The sequence below is a fragment of the Salmo trutta genome, chromosome 23 (genome assembly GCF_901001165.1).
Source record: "Salmo trutta chromosome 23, fSalTru1.1, whole genome shotgun sequence".
NCBI lineage: Eukaryota > Metazoa > Chordata > Actinopteri > Salmoniformes > Salmonidae > Salmo > Salmo trutta.
The window spans coordinates 32482752-32504116 of NC_042979.1; the positions used below are offsets into that span (position 1 = coordinate 32482752).

Here is a 21365-nt window from a genome sequence, read left to right on the forward strand (position 1 = left end):
GTAGGTGCCAGGTACACCGGTTTAAGTGTGTCAAGAACTGCAACGCTGCTGAGTTTTTCACGAACATTAGGTTTCCGTGTGTATAAAGAATGGTCCATCACCCAAAGGACATCCAGCCAACGGCAGGCCAGTGGTTGAAAATGGGTCATTGATGAAAGAGGACAAAGGAGGCTGGCACGAGTTGTGCAGAGCAACAGACAGGTTACAGTTAGTCAACTGACATCCCAGTGCAGCATTGGTACCCAAAGACCCATAAAAGAATGCACAACTCGTCGTACCTTGACACGAATGGGGTATGGCAGCCGACAACCTGACAGACTTCCACTTCTTTCAGCAAAAAACAATAAACTGGTTGGAGTCGTCTAAGGATAGAAAACACTGGACACTGGAGAATTGGAAAAACATCTGAAAAACAATCCTGGTTCCTGCTGTTTCAAGCTGATGGGAGGACTAAAGTATGGAGAAAACCACGAGTACATGCATCCATCATGCCACATGTCAACATTGCAGGCTGCTGGTGGTGGTGTGATGGCGTGTTGGGCCCCTTGTTAAAAGTGGATTAATGTTTGAATGCCACAGGATATCTGAACATCATTGCCAAACAGATGCATCCCTTCATGGCAGCAGGATAATGCCCCATGCCAGAAGGCTAGGAAAGGTTCCATCAACATGACAGTGAATTCAGCTTACTGCAGTGGCCTACCCAGTCACCAGATCTCAATCCAATTGAGCATCTGTGGGAGGAGATGGAACGAGCTATTCGCAGTAGAAATTCACTACCAGCCAACTTGACACAACTGTGGGAAGCATTGGAGTCGACATCCCTGTGGAAGAGTCCACGCCCCGACGAGTTGAGGCTGTTCTGAGGGCAAAAAGGTGGGGGACTCAATATTAGGAAGGAGTTTCTAGTGTTTTGTATTTCCACTGTGTATATAATGTCGTAACATGGCAACCAGCCAGGCGATATATTTTCCATGTCAGTCAGAGGGAGCCCTAGTCATTTAGATTCCCATAATCTTAATAAGCTCTTTCTTATTTCAGTTACACACTAAATGGATCGTAGCAAGGAGCTATACACATACTACACAATTTTCTTTAGTACTCAATCCTATACTACTCAATCTCAGCTCTGAAAGGGGAAATAGGACAGTAACCTTTAGTGGTCATTATTTTCAACACACCGTTTTTCACTTCCCTTAGGAATTTGGTCAGGGCTGGTATGAGAAGGAGACAGACAAATTCATACAGACATAGATACTCACATTTATACTCACACATTCCTATACGCAGACTGAGGGAGCCCCATTTCTGACGGGCCTGCCGATGGAGTCAGGGAGGGCAACACTGCTCAAAGAGCAGCAACTGAAGGTAAGTTTTGGCTGAAACACTACTCCACGTTGATCGAACACGACAGACGTCTATTCCATTTTGGTTCAACATAATTTCATTGTAATGACGTGGACACAACAAGGCTTGTACGATATACCGTTTACTGGGGTATTTCGAAATACCAACGGTATGATTGTCAATATCGCCTTGCGGGAGTGCATGCTAAGCCACTGCTTATAACAAAGTTAAGTATTGCTCTAAGAAACCTCATGAACCTTATTGTTTGTTTGAACAACGCTCATGCATCAATCGTTGTAATAGAGACAGTGCCGAGCTGTTGTCGGGTAAGTTAGTCTGTGCTGTACTGAGCTGTGAACGGGCCGAGGGTTTTAGAGTTTTTACTCTGATTTCCTGAGTTCCATTTCCTCTGCCGTTCCCCTGGCCTGGCCCTGGAGTTCCCCAGCATCCCCCGTCCTGGCCCCCCTGTTCCCTGCCATGGCCCCCCTATGGTTCACTTTACATTCAGGGCACTTCTGGGGCTGAAACCTGAGCCTGCTTGTTTTCTCTCTGTGAGTGTGCGGGGGCGGGGATAGTCTAAACCCCTTCCTCTGTTGTCACAGAGGGTCTCCATTCTCCACTTCCTCCTCTTCACTACTCCTTCACCCACCTGCCGAGTGGCAGTGTTATTAATGTTTCCCCCTCCCCTTCCTCTCTGACTCCCTCTCTGACCCCCCCAGGAGGCCTGCAGGGCGCTGAATAGGTTCACCTCTGATCTGAGTGTTCCACATTACTCCAAGGAGGAAATTAGAAGAGAAAGAGAGGAGTGTTGAAGAAGGAGATAGGGAGAACCATATTTCTCCACAGGAGAGGAGAACAAGGGACAAGGAGAGAGAGGAAAAAAAGAGGCCTGTGATTGAGTGAAATAAAAAGTCTTGAGATATGCAGGAAAAGGGTAGCAGCATCCTAATGATTTGCATGATATTATGGGTCCTTTTCATGGAGGTGCCTCCTCTTTCTCAGTCGTTCCTCTATAGGGAACTGCTCTCCTGAAACCGGTAGCCACCTCAACGATGACAGGCTACAAAAGTGAAACTTCTCAACAACGTTTCTAAGACTAATAGCAGAACCTTGACTCTACGGTTCAATAGGTTTCTGTTTCAGGTCTACCGCCTACACTGAGCTTGTTAAGACAGGTGTCAGAGTGTCTGGTCTTCTACTGAGTTGGAGAGGGTATACTGTTGTTGAGGAGCCATACTGTTGTTGAGGAGCCATACTGAGACTGTTTGAAGCTACAGGCTTGTGTTGAGGAACTAACCAATAGCTAATTGAACTGAAACATTCACAGGATATTTCCTCTGAACTAATCATTGATGTACACCTACACATGATGAGCCTTGATCAGAAGCAAACAGGGAGAAGGCAGAAGAAGTGAGAGTGCTACTAGTGATTCTCTGAAGCAGAAGTTGCTCCTGGGCTCACATGCTGAATATTGTCTCTCATGCACCACCCGTGTTGCTTAGCAACCTCAAAAAGGAACTGAATAAATATTTATCCGATTTTAGATCGAATGACGGTGAAAACACACAAACAAAGCAAGCTGTTGACTTACAGATTGAAAAGTTGAGATTTACAGATGTTTATTGGAGAGTAAGAATTTAAGATGTTTTCATGCAAGTCGTGTGTTTGTGTGTGTCGTATGAGAACAGGATTTCCTTCAACGTTTCAACTAACCTCTGCGTCAGACCACAGAATGTTCTCTCTGTCTCGGTCTGCCTCTCTTTCTTTCTCTGTGTCTTAGTTCAAGCCACACTGGGCTGGGCGGGGTGTGGAGGAACTAGTCCCGTCTCCATGGGTAACAGTTTGTGACACGGGCCAGACTCGGATCTTACAATTCGCTTTTTCCCCTGTCTGACAATGATGAGATTACGGCATGTGCCCCACTTGCCAGATCCCTCCTTGAGATCATCCATCTAGTGTTTATGACCCTGGACCTCTGTGTCTGCCTTAGGCCTGAGGGGAAGACCGTTTCAGTCCATGTACTGATCTGGTTCAGTATCCCTGAAAGTATAGATCTCATGTTTGATGCATTTTCAATTGGTCTTCCCTTGAGTGACGAATCAGTACAGGCTAATACTTTTCAGGGTTGATATCTGGGATCTGACATATGTCAGAGAGAGTGAATATTGTTAGCAATGAAATAATTCTTGAATCATTGCAGGTTGAATGTTGAGACAACACACTTGAGATCCCATATCCAAAACCAACTCATCCCTGCACTGTATGTAGGCATAATGATGTGTGTTTATTAATTATAAATAACCTAGATTGATGTGTATTGGGTGCAGCCATCATGGGTGACCACTCCTGACTCGTCATTTATTTTGCTCTCTCTAATGGTGAAGGCGAATGATGTGCTGATTGCATCAGTCAGTTCTAGTGCGAGTCTCCAACGGTGACAATTGCTTCAAGGTAAACCTATTCATTCTCCTGCTGTCAGGTGTTCTATAAGAGCCTGACAGGTCTTTGTCTTTGGACGACAGAGAGACAGCTAGCATCACTTCTCACTTACAAATGTAGTCAGATGGCCATGAAAAGGCAATTATGGTCATTCATCTGTGATTTTCTCCAGTCCAATACCAGAAAGGATGTTCCTCTTAAATGTTTCGCATCACCTAGCTAACACAAAGAAGAATAACACACTCCCACTTTAACATTAGGCCTTGTTCCATGTTTCTTCCCTGTAAACTTTTGCATTATTTCCTCTTTTACTCTCAAGTCAGGTTTCACTACTGTTCTCTCTGTGACCTCAACCAGAGCCACCAGTAGGGAACTGTGAAATGGACTGGCCAGCTAATGTCAGCATTGCATCTGGTGAATTGATCACCTTTTCTCAGTGATTTTAAAACAGGGTGGTATAGAATAAAGTGCTGGTTGTTGTAGCTCTGCTATAAACAGACTGCCAGTGCTGATCACAATATTCTCATTAGCAACCCTTTTGAGAGAAATATTGGAACAGGGTTACAAATGAGCTCAACATCTTCTGGAGTCTAATAAATATGAAATGGGCAGTGTGCCTTTCAGCCTGTCTGTCTTTCAGCCTGTCTGCCTTTCAGCCTGTCTGTTCTTTCAGCCTGTCTGCCTTTCAGCCTGTCTGTCTTTCAGCCTGTCTGCCTTTCAGCCTGTCTGTTCTTTCAGCCTGTCTGCCTTTCAGCCTGTCTGTTCTTTCAGCCTGTCTGCCTTTCAGCCTGTCTGTTCTTTCAGCCTGTCTGTCTTTCAGCCTGTCTGTTCTTTCAGCCTGTCTGCCTTTCAGCCTGTCTGTTCTTTCAGCCTGTCTGTTCTTTCAGCCTGTCTGTTCTTTCAGCCTGTCTGCCTTTCAGCCTGTCTGTTCTCTCAGCCTGTCTGTTCTCTCAACCTGTCTGTTCTCTCAGCCTGTCTGTTCTCTCAGCCTGTCTGCCTTTCAGCCTGTCTGTTCTCTCAGCCTGTCTGTTCTCTCAGCCTGTCTGTTCTCTCAGCCTGTCTGTTCTTTCAGCCTGTCTGCCTTTCAGCCTGTCTGTTCTTTCAGCCTGTCTGTTCTCTCAACCTGTCTGTTCTCTCAGCCTGTCTGTTCTTTCAGCCTGTCTGTTCTTTCAGCCTGTCTGTTCTCTCAGCCTGTCTGTTCTCTCAGCCTGTCTGTTCTCTCAGCCTGTCTGTTCTCTCAGCCTGTCTGTTCTCTCAGCCTGTCTGTTCTCTCAGCCTGTCTGCCTTTCAGCCTGTCTGCCTTTCAGCCTGTCTGTTCTCTCAGCCTGTCTGTTCTCTCAGCCTGTCTGCCTTTCAGCCTGTCTGTTCTTTCAGCCTGTCTGCCTTTCAGCCTGTCTGTTCTCTCAGCCTGTCTGTTCTCTCAGCCTGTCTGTTCTCTCAGCCTGTCTGTTCTCTCAGCCTGTCTGTTCTCTCAACCTGTCTGTTCTCTCAGCCTGTCTGTTCTCTCAGCCTGTCTGTTCTCTCAGCCTGTCTGTTCTCTCAGCCTGTCTGTTCTTTCAGCCTGTCTGTTCTTTCAGCCTGTCTGCCTTTCAGCCTGTCTGTTCTTTCAGCCTGTCTGTTCTCTCAACCTGTCTGTTCTCTCAGCCTGTCTGTTCTCTCAGCCTGTCTGTTCTCTCAGCCTGTCTGTTCTCTCAGCCTGTCTGCCTTTCAGCCTGTCTGTTCTCTCAGCCTGTCTGTTCTCTCAGCCTGTCTGTTCTTTCAGCCTGTCTGTTCTTTCAGCCTGTCTGTTCTCTCAGCCTGTCTGTTCTCTCAGCCTGTCTGTTCTCTCAGCCTGTCTGTTCTCTCAGCCTGTCTGCCTTTCAGCCTGTCTGCCTTTCAGCCTGTCTGTTCTCTCAGCCTGTCTGTTCTCTCAGCCTGTCTGCCTTTCAGCCTGTCTGTTCTTTCAGCCTGTCTGCCTTTCAGCCTGTCTGTTCTCTCAGCCTGTCTGTTCTCTCAGCCTGTCTGTTCTCTCAGCCTGTCTGTTCTCTCAACCTGTCTGTTCTCTCAGCCTGTCTGTTCTCTCAGCCTGTCTGTTCTCTCAGCCTGTCTGTTCTCTCAACCTGTCTGTTCTCTCAGCCTGTCTGTTCTCTCAGCCTGTCTGTTCTCTCAACTGTCTGTTCTCTCAGCCTGTCTGTTCTCTCAGCCTGTCTGTTCTCTCAGCCTGTCTGTTCTCTCAACCTGTCTGTTCTCTCAGCCTGTCTGTTCTCTCAGCCTGTCTGTTCTCTCAGCCTGTCTGTTCTCTCAGCCTGTCTGTTCTCTCAGCCTGTCTGTTCTCTCAGCCTGTCTGTTCTCTCAGCCTGTCTGTTCTCTCAGCCTGTCTGTTCTCTCAACCTGTCTGTTCTCTCAGCCTGTCTGTTCTCTCAGCCTGTCTGTTCTCTCAGCCTGTCTGTTCTCTCAACCTGTCTGTTCTCTCAGCCTGTCTGTTCTCTCAGCCTGTCTGTTCTCTCAGCCTGTCTGTTCTCTCAACCTGTCTGTTCTCTCAGCCTGTCTGTTCTCTCAGCCTGTCTGTTCTCTCAACCTGTCTGTTCTCTCAGCCTGTCTGTTCTCTCAGCCTGTCTGTTCTCTCAACCTGTCTGTTCTCTCAGCCTGTCTGTTCTCTCAGCCTGTCTGTTCTCTCAGCCTGTCTGTTCTCTCAGCCTGTCTGTTCTCTCAACCTGTCTGTTCTCTCAGCCTGTCTGTTCTCTCAGCCTGTCTGTTCTCTCAGCCTGTCTGTTTGCTCATATCACCACCATCAGGTATTGTTCCTGTTCCTTCCTCACCCTTGACAGCACGTCATTACGCCTGGTGGTGTGTGGATGTTTCCTTTTCGGAGGAAACAGGACCATTGATTGGTCCCCTGGAAGGAGGAACTGTTGTTTCTTTGGCGTTGGCTTGGAGGGAAGCCATTAAATGTCGTGCTGGATGGGAAATGTACGTTAGAAACAGGAAGTTATTGCGATGCCCTGATAGTTCTGCATCAAGTTCTATCCTGCAGTGTTTCTAGAAATGTACTGTGAAGGATAATAGCGAAAAGAGAGAAAATTAAACCAGACCAGGTATAATATCTATCACATATCAGTCCACCACCATGTGCTCCCTCCCCAGTGATATAGAATGCAGGGAAATGGTCCAAAAGCTATTGGCGCACCTCCAAAAACAAATTAGACTCAGGGGACAGATACTGGCTACAAGTCACTCTGGACAAATGTCGGTGTAAAGGGTTCTACGGCTAGAAAGCACATCTAGTGTGCCACTGATTTCACAGTACAAGTCTTTTATAAAAATTTTTTGATAACATGCCTACCAGATGTGCTTGTATGAAAGAGTGAGGACTCTGTACTTTGGAAGGCAGGTGAATTTAATGGCCATTTGATGTGAAGTGATTCAGGGCTTTAATGATTTGGCCCAGGCCTATTTCTTGTTTCAGTTCATCTTCATTGTCTGCTAAGAATCCTTCCAGTTCTCTGCTGCCAATGACTGGAACAAATTGCCTCACTAACTTTAAGCATCAGCTGTCAGAGCAGCTTACCGATCATTGCACCTGTACACAGCTCATCTGTAAATAGCCCACCCAACTACCCCATCCCCATATTGTTATACATTTTTTGCTCCTTTGCACCCAAGTATCTCTATTTGCACATTCATCTTCTGCACATTTATCACTCCAGTGTTTAATTGCTAAATTGTAATTATTTCGCAACTACGGCGTATTTATTGCCTTTACCTCCCTAATCTTACTACATTTGCACACACTATATAGATTTTTCTATTGTGTTATTGACTGTACGTTTGTTTATCCCATGGGTAACTTTGTTGTTTGTGTCACTGCTTTGTTTTATCTTAGCCAGGTCGCAGTTGTAAATGACTTGTTCTCAACTGGCCTACCTGGTTAAATAAAGGTGAAATAAAAAAGATTATAATAAAAGTAGCTGTGTGAGAATGAACCATATCCTTTTAGGTAGATCCAGCGTACATTGTTTCCCCCGCCACACTTCTCTCTCTTTCTCTTGTTTTCCACTCTTTTTTTCTCACTTTCAATTCAAGGACTGTATTGGCATGGGAAACATATGTTAACATTGCCAAAGCAAGTGAAATGGATAAACAAAAGTGAAATAAACAATAAAAAGTGAACAGTAAATATTACACTCACACAAGCTCTCTCTCTCTCATTAGGTCTCTCTTTTCCTCCTTCCCCCTCTCATTCTTTCTCTCCATTACTCCTCTTTCAAGACTGCAACTGGTACAGATCTAATGCTCTGATGAACTAAATAGATTGTGTGTCTGGTTCCGGGGGTTCACTAAAGGCTCATGGGGGAGGTTTTTAGTGAGGAAAAGTGGGTTAATTCTGTCTAAAAATGTATTAGATTAATGCTCTATTTTTGCATAAAAATGTATAACCAGATGTCAGTCCGTGTTAGATTGTAAAGCAGTGTAGACCACACCCCAACACACAGTCTCTGTAACGCTATGTGGCCCGAAGCTTTAGGTCCAATGTTCTCATCACTGCAGATCATCTTCCATCCAGAGCCTAATTAACAGCCTGTCCCTGCCAACATCCATTTCCACAATGGTTTACTCTTTGACACATACCCATGAATGCAGCTAGTCTTCAAATAGCCCCATGGAAGTACAGTAGAGTTTGACCACACAATATAATGTCATCTTATCCCACTATGAACATACCTACCATGTCTCAAACCATATCTGGATAGACGCAGTGTACTGCCAGATCATCCAGAGGAATTGTTAAATAGTCACCACTACTCGGCCTCCGCCCAGTATCCTGCCCTGAACTTAGTTACTGTTACTAGCCGGCTACCAGCTGGAACTTTACCCTGCACCTTAGAGACTGGTGCCCTATGTACATAGAGTCATGGAACACTGGTCACTTTAATAATGTTTACATACTGTTTTACCCACTTTATATGTATATACTGTATTCTAGTCGTGGCTCATCCTATATAATGACTGCTGTACACACATTTTCTGTTCATAAACAGTCCATACTGTCTCTACACACCATTATATGTATATATATTTATATAAATATGTACAGATATACATATAATGTATCTTCCTGTCACTGACATTGCTCGTTTTGATGTTTTTAATTTTGTATATTTTTATTTATAAACACAATCAGCAAATCTGTGTACATGACCAATACACTTTCATTTGAACATGCCATAGTGACAGCTAGGAGGCAGAGCAGTATGCAACCAAAACAAAACTCCTTTATTTGGTGGTTAGATGACTGGTGATTTAAGAGAATATCTTTAATCATGGACCGGTACATGGCTAATAAACAGAAATGTCTCGACTGAATTAAACTTCTCTCTGTGTGCGAGAAAGAGTTGCTTCTTCACGTGGTCTAAATCAGCCTACAGGCCTATTTACTGCAAGTAGAAAAGCAACTGGAAATATATGAGCTTTAGGACATGTCCTATATACATGTATATTGTAAGAGATGGAGTAGCCTACAGATGTAGGATCTTAATTTGAGCCAGTTTGCTATATCAGGAAAATAATCCTATAGCAAAAGGAAATGTGAATTATTATGTGGATTATAATTAATGAACATTTTTGTAAGAGAAAATCAAGTCTGGAATTTTAAAGTGGATATTACAAACTTCAGAAGCCTTTTTAAACCTAAAATACACTACATGTTTTCAATTTCATTCATCGCAGGAAAGTTCTCCTTGAACAGGGTGATTTAAATGAAGATCCTACATCTGTAGCTACCCTGGTCTTGTAAACTTAACACAGAGTAATGCTATACTGCCCCATCTAGACACTTTAACCTTTATGGCTGCAATGGCCATTTCTTTCTGTGTTTATTCCCATACAGACCATGTGGTTACGGCTGTTCCGTGCTGCTACGTGATGTAGAGAGAGATATTATGCCGTTAGTTTAATATTTATTTACTTTGTTGGAGTGTTGACTTAAGAAAAACATGGGGACAGACACCATACACTGTCGTGTTTACCTGGACAGTGAGTGCATCTCTACTTGAAATAAACTCAGCAATAAAAAGAAACGTCCTCTTACTGTCAACTGCGTTTATTTTCAGCAAACTTAACATGTAAATATTTGTATGAACATAACAAGATTTAACAACTGGGACATAAACTGAACAAGTTCCACATACGTGACTAACAGAAATTGAATAATGTGTCCCTGAACAAAGGCGGGGGTCAAATTAAAGTAACAGTAGGTATGGTGTGGCCACCAGCTGCATTAAGTACTGCAGTGCATCTCCTCATGGACTGCACCAGATTTGCCAGTTCTTGCTGCGAGATGTTACCTCACTCTTCCACCAAGGCACATGCAAGTTCCTGGACATCTCTGGGGAGAATGGCCCTAGCCCTCACCCTCCGATCCAACAGGTCCCAGACGTGTTTAATGGGATTGAGATCCGGGCTCTTCGCTGGCCATGGCAGAACACTGACATTCCTGTCTTGCAGGAAATCATGCACAGAACGAGCAATATGGCTGGTGGCATTGTCATGCTGGAGGGTTATGTCAGGATGAGCCTTCAGGAAGGGTACCACATGAGGGAGGAGGATGTCTTCCCTGTAACGCACAGCGTTGAGTTTGCCTGCAATGACAACAAGCTCAGTCCGATGATGCTGTGACACACCACCCCAGACCATGACGGACCCTCCACCTCCAAATCAATCCCGCTCCAGAGTACAGGCCTTGGTGTAACGCTCATTCCTTCAATGATCAACACGAATCCAACCATCACCCCTGGTGAGACAAAACCGCAACGGTGGTTTTGTGCCCATAGGCAACGTTGTTGCCGGTGATGTCTGGTGAGGATCTGCCTTACAACAGGCCTACAAGCCCTCAGTCCAGCCTCTCTCAGCCTATTGCGGAAAGTCTGAGCACTGATGGAGGGATTGTGCGTTCCTGGTGTAACTCGGGCAGTTGTTGCTGCCGTCCTGTACCTGTCCCGCAGGTGTGATGTTCGGATGTACCGATCCTGTGCAGGTGTTGTGACACGTGGTCTGCCACTGTGAGGACGATCAGCTGTCCGTCCTGTCACCCTGTAGCGCTGTCTTAGGCGTCTCACAGTACGGACATTGCAGTTTATTGCCCTGGCCACATCTGCAGTCCTCATGCCTCCTTGCAGCATGCCTAAGGCACGTTCACGCAGATGAGCAGGGACCCTGGGCATCTTTCTTTTGGTGTTTTTCAGAGTCAGTAGAAAGGCCTCTTTAGTGTCCTAAGTTTTCATAACTGTGACCTTAATTGCCTATCGTCTGTAAGCTGTTAGTGTCTTAACGACCGTTCCACAGTTGCATGTTCATTAATTGTTTATGGTTCATTGAACAAGCATGGGAAGCAGTGTTTAAACCCTTTACAATGAAGATCTGTGAAGTTATTTACATTTTTACGAATTATCTTTGAAAGACAGGGTTCTGAAAAAGGGACATTTCTTTTTTTGCTGAGTTTACATGCAGTATAGGCAATCTGAGCCCCCCAGCATTGGGTGTATGTATAGTGGCTGGCATGAGGTCGGCTTGAGGTGGATTTTTACTTGTGTGTGATTTGATCCTTGCTCAGTGGTGGGAATTGACCCTGGTCCTGGACTGGGATATTAGGCGGTGGTAACTAAGATTGGGAGGTTGCCATGGTAACAGGAGAAGCTCCTCTACTAACATTACTCTACACATCTTTCTTTAACCTTCAGTGAAATGCTATGGGCTATTTATGAACAGAGGGCTCAAGTCTGGTCAGTGGTTACAAATCCTGTATACGTCAGAGATTTCACCAGGTGCTATTTTAACCAGCTGCAAGACAACAAATCCTTGTGTTATGCATATGAAATGTATACACTAGACTAGACACGTCACTGTAGCACATAGCTGAAATGCTCTGAAGGTTTTCCTCGCCCGCTGCGGTCTGGGTCTGCATGGGCCTGGTGTTAGTGGCCTTGGAGAGGGATTGAGTCCTGCGCCAGACAGGGGCTGCGTCTGAATTTAATTTTCAATTTAATTTAATATTCAATTTCAATATTTATATATTCAGTTACAATATGGTAGATATTGCATTCATTGTCTATGTATCAAGCATACGAACTATAATTTAAATTATAATAGTCAACTTCTTAGATGCATTCAGATTCATTTTCAAATTCAGTTCTCTAAATTCAGATTTAAAACCAGAGACAACATCCTGGTACTTTGCCAGCCAGGAAAGGTAGAAGAGAACAGATATAATCAAATGCTCTCTGTGGTAAACAGAAGCTTCTGGTAGTTTCTGAAACCAATGTAGCTTGTTGAATAACTTGTGTAACCGCCAGGTGGTAAGGGTAGGCAACAACACATCTGCCATTTTGATCCTCAACATGGGGGCCCCTCAGGGGTTCGTGCTTAGTCCCCTCCTGTACTCCCTGTTCACCCACGGCTCAAACACCCTCATTAAAGTTTGCTGATGACACAACAGTGGTAGGCCTGATCACAGACAACGATGAGACGGCCTATAGGGAGGAGGTCAGAGAGCAAGACAGAGGAGCTGATCGTGGACTACAGGAAAAGGAGGGCCGAACACTCCCCCATTCACATCGACGGGGCTGTAGTGGAGCAGGTTGAGAGTTTTTCAAGTTCCTTGGTGTCCACATCATCAACAAACTATCATGGTCCAACCACACCAAGACAGTCGTGAAGAGGGTACGACAATGCCTCTTCCCCCTCAGGAGACTGAAAAGATTTGGCACAGGTCCCCAGATCCTCCAAAAGTTCTACAGCTGCACCATCGAGAGCATCCAGGCCGGTTGCATCATCGGCTGGTATGGCAACTGCTCTGCATCCGACCGTAAGGCGCTACAGAGGGTAGTGCGTACGGCCCAGTACATCACTGGGGCCAAGCTTCCTGTCATCCAGGACCTATAAACTAGGCAGGGTCAGGAAGGACCAAAACATTGGCAGAGACTCCAGTAACCCAAGTCATAGACTGTTCTCTCTGATACCGCACAGCAAGCGGTACCGGAGCGCCAAGTCTAGGTCCAAAAAGCTCCTTAATAACCTCTTACATCTAGATGTTCCGCTAGCGGAACGCCTCGCCAATATCCAATGATAGGGCGTGGCGCGAATTACAAACTCCTCAAAAATTCCAAAACTTCAATTTTTCAAACATATGACTATTTTACACAATTGTAAAGACAAGACTCTCCTTTATCTAACCACATTGTACGATTTCAAAAAGGCTTTACAACGAAAGCAAAACATTAGATTATGTCAGGAGAGTACCCAGCCAGAAATAATCACACACCCATTTTTCAAGCTAGAATATAATGTCACAAAAACCAAAACCACAGCTAAATGCAGCACTAACCTTTGATGATCTTCATCAGATGACACTCCTAGGACATTATGCTATACAATACATGCATGTTTTGTTCAATCAAGTTCATATTTATATAAAAAAAAAGCTTTTTACATTAGCATGTGACGTTCAGAACTAGCATACCCACCCAGATACAGAACTCCTTTATGCAATCGCGGTGTCCGATTTTAAAATAGCTTTTCGGTGAAAGCACATTTTGCAATATTCTGAGTAGATAGCCCGGCCATCACAGGCTAGCTATTTTGACACCCACCAAGTTTGGCACTCACCAAACTCAGATTTACTATAAGAAAAATTGGATTACCTTTGCTGTTCTTCGTCAGAATGCACTCCCAGGACTTATACTTCAACTTCAATGTTGTTTTGGTTCCAAATAATCCATAGTTATATCCAAATAACGGCGTTTTGTTCTTGCGTTCAAGACACTATCCGAAGGGTGACGCGCTGGCGCGTATCGTGACCAAAAAATTCAAAATATTCCATTACTGTACTTCGAAGCATGTCAAACGCTGTTTAAAATCAATTTTTATGCGATTTTTCTCGTAAAATAGCGATAATATTCCGACCGGGAGATGTTGTTTTCGTTCAAATACTGAAAGAAGAAAATGGTGTCTTCACGTGCATGCGCACGCCCGTGTCATTGTTCTCAGATCGACCACTTTCCAAATGCGCTACTGTTATTCAGCCAGGGACTGCAGAGTCATCATTCCCCGTTCTGGTGCCTTCTGAGAGCCTATGGGAGCCTTAGAAAATGTCACGTTACAGCAGAGATCCTCTATTTTCCATAAAGAGGCTATAGAAGGCCAAGAAATGGTCAGAGAGGGCACTTCCTGTATGGAATCTTCTCAGGTTTTGGCCTGCCATATGAGTTATGTTATACTCACAGACACCATTCAAACAGTTTTAGAAACTTTAGGGTGTTTTCTATCCAAATCAAACAATTATATGCATATTCTAGTTTCTGGGCAGGAGTAATAACCAGATTAAATTGGGTACGTTTTTTATCCGGCCGTGAAAATACTGCCCCCTATCCTAAACAAGTTAACAGCATCTACCCCCAAGCCAAAAGACTGCTGAACAATTGATCAAATGGCCATCCAGACTTTTTACACTGCTGCTACTCGCTGTTAATTATCTATGCATAGTCACTTTACCCCTACCTACATGTACAAATTACCTTTACTAACCTGTACCCCCGCACATTGACTCGGTACGGTACCCCCTGTATATAGCCTCGGTATTGTTATTTTATTGTGTTACTTTTTTTACATTTTTTACTTTATTTAGTAAATACTCAATATCTTGAACTGCATTGTTAGTTAAGGGCTTGTAAGCAAGCATTTTACAGTAAGGTCTACAGCTGTTGTATTCGGCGCATGTGACAAATCAAATTTGCCTTGATAACCGGACCATCTTAAATAGTACTTGAGTACCCCTGCTATAGGCTTACAACACATAAATGGCTCCTAGCCTCCCATGCATAAGGTTTCTGTCACTAACACTAAAACTGAAACTAAATATTATAAAAACTGAATAGAAATGTTTTTACCAAACTGAAACTGAATAAAACTAGTAAATCAAGTCTGAAAACTAACTGAAACTCAATTGAATTTCAAATAAAAATCTAAAAACTTATAGAAATAAAAACGAATAGAAAATCACAATCACATAAACCATAATAACCTTTGTATAGGGTGTCAATTTGGATACACAGTGCTATCTCTGGACAGCTGGACTTCTGGGCAGGGGTGCCAATGTTGTGATATTACATTCAGTGTTAACTTATCGCTTATGTCCATTAAACACCCATTTGCTCAGCATGAGTGCTAATCTGCAGCAGGGCAGGGGATGGAGGCTGACAGCTGGCTGTATGTATGGGCCTTGAGGTTGAGTCTGATGTTGCCCCGATTTATATGTAAAGTAGTAGGACCACTAGCTAGCATTGGGAGGCCTACAGTCACAACACAGGGCCTGCACAGTGTAGCTGAGAAGATGTGGAGTAATCTGAATCACCCTCCCATATCACCCACCCACCTGAATGTTATTAAGCTCTAGCAGATCAGACCCTGAACAGAGACCCTCTCTAGAGTTTTGGAAAGCTGTATGTGTTCAATATCCTCATATATAGCGAGACCCTATAAGCCTATAGTTCAGTATGCTTTAAACGTTATGTTTTTAACCCACTCTCCATCTATGTAGCTCTATCACATAGTTAGTTGAATCCTAGAAATGTCTGTTTATTTTCCCTGTTTGCCTTGTAATCATGACAATATGCTATTATGTAAGAAATAAGACCATGATCTCTTCCAAATAGAACAAACTCAGAAAATCAGCTCTAAGAACAATGGCTGATGTTTGTTCTTTGGCCATATGTAGTAATCTCAGAGAGAACGGTGGCATTTGATTGGGTGGTGGGGTAGCTGAGGGGTCGGCATCAGGCGAAAGGGGTTGTAATCAGATTAATAACCACGTCAACCAGGTTTCTACTGAGTCACGTAATCTCAGAGCCCTGGGCATTCTGGGTAGCCTAACAGCTGGTAAAGTTATAGACTGATCAGATTGGTTCTGAAAATCTTGGGTTCTATCTTTGTCCCTGTGGTTCTTTTGATTCTTTATTTTTAAATTCTTTTATCTTCAATCTATTGGACTTACTGTTGTCATCTACAAAGGACGTCTTTGTCAACTTTTATTCTTGATCAATACCCTTTTCTTCCATTCATAATCCACCTTCTGAAATGGATTAAAGTCCTTTGTGGTTTTTAACATTCTCCTGAGTTGCTGTACATGGACCATGAGCATGTTGCGCAGGCGGAGTGAGATGAGAAGGGCCTTGGAGCTTAACCCAGGGATGGGTGCAGGGCCAGGGTTGAACCATGACACCCAGCAACTGAACCCGTTTGAGGAGTACCTGCAGACCTTACTGCAGATGAAGATGACTAGCTCTGTGAGTGTACATCAATACCTGGTGATTCCCTCCCTCAGCATAGTGATCTTCAACATCTCTGTCGTACTTAGGAGATAGTTGCACCTTATTTCCACAGTCCGTACAATAGCTTTACACACTGTAAAACCATGAAACGTGACACGTTTATAACTTAAACATTAGGCATTTAGATTTGCTAATAAGTGTTCTTATCTTAAACACAGGCGTTTACAATGCAAGATTAAACATGATAATCAGATTTTTCCAGTCAGTTTCCAACCAGGAGAACACCTGGGTATTCAGATTTTAAACACTAGTGTTTACTTTCCCTTCATCCTGTTTAGAGTGCATTTAGTCATTAGAAATGTATGTGACATTCCATGGTTTTATTCAGATCGGTGTTAGGAATGTCTGTCATCTCCCCTATATTTTAGCACAACTGAACAGGGCCCGACTTCCCAAAAGCATCTTAAGGCTAAGTTCACTGTTAGAACTTTCACAAGAGCATCTTAAAATTTCCGAGTCGTTTCCCAAAATCATCTTTATTAACGTTGCACTCATAATCTAATGCCTGCCTTAGACCACGCGTAGAACAGCTAATTACGTCGTTAGATCATCGCTTGCCCTCACTTTACACACACAAAATCTCTGCTAAACATAGAATGAAGATGTTTATCTGTCTCTCTGTGATCCCCGAAAATGTAATAGTTGAATATAAATAGCCTAAAAGGTTTGCAATGTTATAAACAAGCAAAGATAACCGAATTATAGAATAGGGTTATTAGGTGAAATATTGACATCACTTTCATGTATATGTGCTATCGATAGACTTACCTAGTATTGAGCTATTAGGCTACATCTGAGCCACTTTAATATTTGTATCTATTAATAGGTCTATAGGCTACTATTATCTAAAAGCTCGCACATTTCACAGTAGCCTAACCAAAAACCTAAAGGTCAACATATTAGGTCTATGGCAACGTCTCTGAACTTTCTACTTCATGTTTATTTATTACATTATTTTACTTGTTTTATTATTTAATTGTAGAATATCTGTAGGCCTACTTGAAGCCCAATTCCTGCCTGCCATTAGGCCACAATGATTTGTTGAGCAAGGTCACAGTGATTTTTTCTAAATTGCGAACGAGCGTATGAGCGACTTTGGGTTTATTCGTTCTTGCTCACAGTTTACACAAACTGAAGAAGTTTGTCAGTTTAGACTTACACTACCGTTCAAAAGTTTGGGGTCACTTAGAAATGTCCTTGTTTTTGAAAGAAAAGCACATTTTTTGTCCATTAAAATAACAGCAAATTGATCAGAAATACTGTGTAGACATTGTTAATGTTGTAAATGACTATTGTAGCTGGAAACGGCAGATTTTTTTTAATGGAATATCTATGTAGGCGTAGAGGCCCATTATCTGCAATCATCACTCCTGTTTTCCAATGGCACGTTGTGTTAGCTAATCCAAGTTTATCATTTCAAAAGGCTAATTGATCATTAGAAAACCCTTCTGCAATTATGTTAGCAGAGCTGAAAACTGTTGTCCTGATTAAAGAAGCAATAAAACGGGCCTTTAGACTAATTGAGTATCTGGAGCATCAGCATTTGTGGGTTCGATTAAAGGCTCAAAATGGCCAGAAACAAAGGCTTTTCTTCTGAATCTTGTCAGTCTATTCTTGTTCTGAGAAATGAAGGCTATTCCATGCGAGAAACTGAAGATCTCGTACAACACACTCGTACAACACAACAACTCCCTTCACAGGACAGCACAAACTGGCACTAACCAGAATAGAAAGCGGAGTGGGAGGCCCCGGTGCACAACTGAGCAAGAGGACAAGTACATTAAAGTGTCTAGTTTGAGAAAAAGACGCCTCACAAGTCCTCAACTGGCTTCATTAAATAGTACCCACAAACAGCAGTATCAACGTCAACAGTGAAAGAGGCGACTCCGGGATGCTGGCCTTTTAGGCAGAGTTGCAAAGAAAAAGCCATATCTCAGACTGGCTAATAAAAATAAAAGATTAAGATGGGCAAAAGAACACAGACACTGGACAGAGGAGCTCTGCCTAGAAGGCCAGCATCCTCAAGTCGCCTCTTCACTGTTGACATTGAGACTGGTGTTTTGAGGAAACTATTTAATGAAGCTGCCAGTTGAGGACTTGTGAGGCGTCTGTTTGATGAGGCGTCAAATGATGAGCAAAGACTAAAGGATTTCCACTGTGAAATAGGGCTGTGACGGTTATTATTACTAGGCTTGGTTGGTGTACCGTATACTTGGGTATTTGTAAAGGCACACAACGACGAGAGACCAGAGCCTTGTGAGTCACTAACTGTTGTGCCGCATGCGCCGGGTGATCTAATTACAGTATGACATTCACAACTAAATGTTTGCCACTATTAAATTAACTGTCTAAAATATGCTAAATGCTCTGCAGTTTTGCATTAGGTTTGCTAATTTAGTAGCTACTTAGCTATTTAGCAAGTCAAGCATTCGCTTGGTAACAGCAGAGAATCCCCTCGCGGATCAAGAGCCTTGCTGGCTAATATTTTATTATTATTTGTTATGTGAATGCAGCAAACTGTAAGTAGCATTTTTGAGTTACTTGTATACTTCAAGAAGTTTAAGTCACAAACTGTACAAAATGTTCACAATGCACTCGTTAGCATTTTCTATGGGATTTTACATGTACTTATTAGCATTGCTAACCTTCGTATTACAGAGTAGCAGTTAGGTTAAACAGTGCCCCTTGTGTTCAGTGCCCGTATTACCAAATGTCCCAGTATGGCACAAGGTTGGTATGAAAGTATGACAATCTGGATACCCCCCAAGCCAAATTATTACCTCTAAATATTAGTATAGTATACAACTTAAGAAATGTCAGATTGGAGAGGATTGTCACATTTCCTTATTGACACAACTTAATATATATGCTATCAGACTCAAAACAAATGTGCAATTCGTTAGTTTTTTCCTTTCCCTTTTCATTAGTTTTTCGTAGATGTCCATTTTGTTTAAAAGTATGATACTGTTGTGACGACCCTCCCGCTCTGTCTGCTGTATTTTCTCTCTTTGCTCTTGTTCCTTATTAGGATGCCAGTGGGCGGAGTTGGAAGGGTCGTCAGCTTGATGGGAAACACCTGGGCTCGGGTGTGTCCCAGGATAAAGACACCTCTTCCACAGTCATTGGGGAGACTCTCTCCATGCAGACACCTTGTTTTTGGTTGTGCTAGTTATGGTATCGAATAAATATATATTTTTGATACTCCTTGTCTCCACGTTGTCTCCCTTTTGTTGCGAACTCTGAGCCGGTTCGTAACACTGTTGTCTTAGGCCTACAAGGCCCTATGTAAAAAGGGGAGGTCACAATTCTGTTTGTACACTTGTTAACATGGATATGCTTCTTAATTAAACCCACTTGAAACAAGTCATTACACTTCAAAATGATCATGGCATTTCATTGCCATTATTCAGGTTATTACTTAACTATTAATCTACAAGTTATGAAATGCCAGGTTGGAGAGGATCTATCGCATTTTCGTATTGACACAACATTAAATAAAAAAATAAGTAAATCAGATCATGACGGAGTCAAAATAAAGATGTATGCCTACCTTGTCCCTGTCTGTTGGCTTTCCTGCAAATATTTAGACTCTCAAATCCATTCACAGGAAGTCCTTTTTTTTTTTTTTTTTTAATGTTCCGAAATATTTGCGGAACGTCACAAACCCTGCTGCCTCGGTCATGTGATGGCATTGGCATTCAAAGAGGCCGTTATAATGAGACAAATAATGTAGCCTAAGCTACTGAAAACGGGCCATTTACAAGATTCAATCATGACAGGAGCATTTGATTCTTATTACAGAGATGGAGTTCAGACATGCTACTTTTGGAAACTTTCTGAATGGACATACAGGCCTATAGAGAGAATCAGTGATCTCACACACGCACACCCCCATAAAAGTACCCGTCAATCAAAGCCACCAGTGTATGTCAGACATGAGCAAATATTTCTCTTTTTTTATAAAACGTATAAAAAAACAGCCTACCTTAGGCTTTCCGAAAGTAGACTACAAGAGAATGAATTGACAAGAAAAGGGGAGAGACAGCTAGGCAATAGTATGAAATTGACAATCATTAAAATATAAAGAAATACATGCATGTCCATAGCCTATTTATCAGCATTGATTAGTCTATAAATTAAGTGAGGTGAGGAACAGGTTTGACTCAACACTGACCAACATTTTAGAGGGTTTGACTGACTGAACAGTGGTGTGATTTTAGAGTGTAATATCTGAGATAAAGAAATATGCAATCTACGTTAGGCCTTTATGTCACTAAGGCAAATGTTTGTGGTGATACTCACTGGTCTAGTGGACAAGTTTGTGTGTGTGTGCACACGCTTGTGTGCCGTGTGTCCGTGCATTTGTGTGCATACGCAGTTTCTGTGTGTGTGTGTGTCCTCGGCCCAGGGGTTACTGACTTCTCCTGTGGAGAGTATTGTTCCCACCCAGTCCGCTGGACAAAGCCTCTGTGCTTGGGACCCGGGTCGGCATCTCCCACTAAATATTTGTCCATGTGGTCGGATGCCCACTCTCGTGAGACACACTGAAGAAATGCATTGACATACACAGGGCACAGAGGAAATTTTGCTCCATTGTGTGCTGTAATTTATTAGACAGGCCAGGTCCAGAGCTTCTGTTGGTGCTTGTACTGTGGACCTGCTAGCAGCGATGGGATATTCATTGGGGGGGGGGGGGTTCTTCTCAAGAGCAGATAAATGGATGACTAATGAGTCTGTCCTACACAACCAACCAATTAGGGATATTTTGTGCATCAGAGACTCTCAATGAGAGAGATTCTTAGAATGACCTCATTGAAAACCCCCTCTCACCTCCCACTTCTGTTAAATAGATATGACATTTAGACTATAGGAGATCAAAAATAATGCTGTATTACAAAATTACTTTTCCCCTGTTAGTAAAACAGTGATAATATTGCTATACTGACCTGTGGTCCTCACCATTGGCTCTGTATGTTTCATTTACTAGATAATAAGTTGGAAGTTTACCACAAGTGCCAACAGGATAGCCTCTAGGCTACATCATGTGACTTGGTGCACATAGGTCCAGTTCAGTAACTCAGCAACAAGCTGTGAGGAGCTTCCTCAAGATGCTAAAATCAAGATGGGATTTCAGATTATTATCCTGATCTATTATGTCATAGAATCCAAATCTCTCCAATCAGCCTAATATTTGATACTACTGTAGCCTATGTGATAGTT

General features: G+C 42.9%; 1 protein-coding gene across 1 annotated transcript in view; it reads left to right on the forward strand.

Moving 5' to 3' along the window:
• The first annotated feature begins 1233 nt into the window (after window positions 1-1233).
• The window catches only part of LOC115159809 (formin-binding protein 1-like), a 64234-nt gene continuing 44102 nt past the window's right edge, over window positions 1234-21365 (forward strand). Inside the window, exon 1 of the mRNA XM_029709866.1 lies at window positions 1234-1368. Within this exon, the coding sequence (XP_029565726.1) occupies window positions 1324-1368 (45 nt within the window). The 5' untranslated portion in view covers window positions 1234-1323. The remainder of the gene's footprint in view (window positions 1369-21365) is intronic.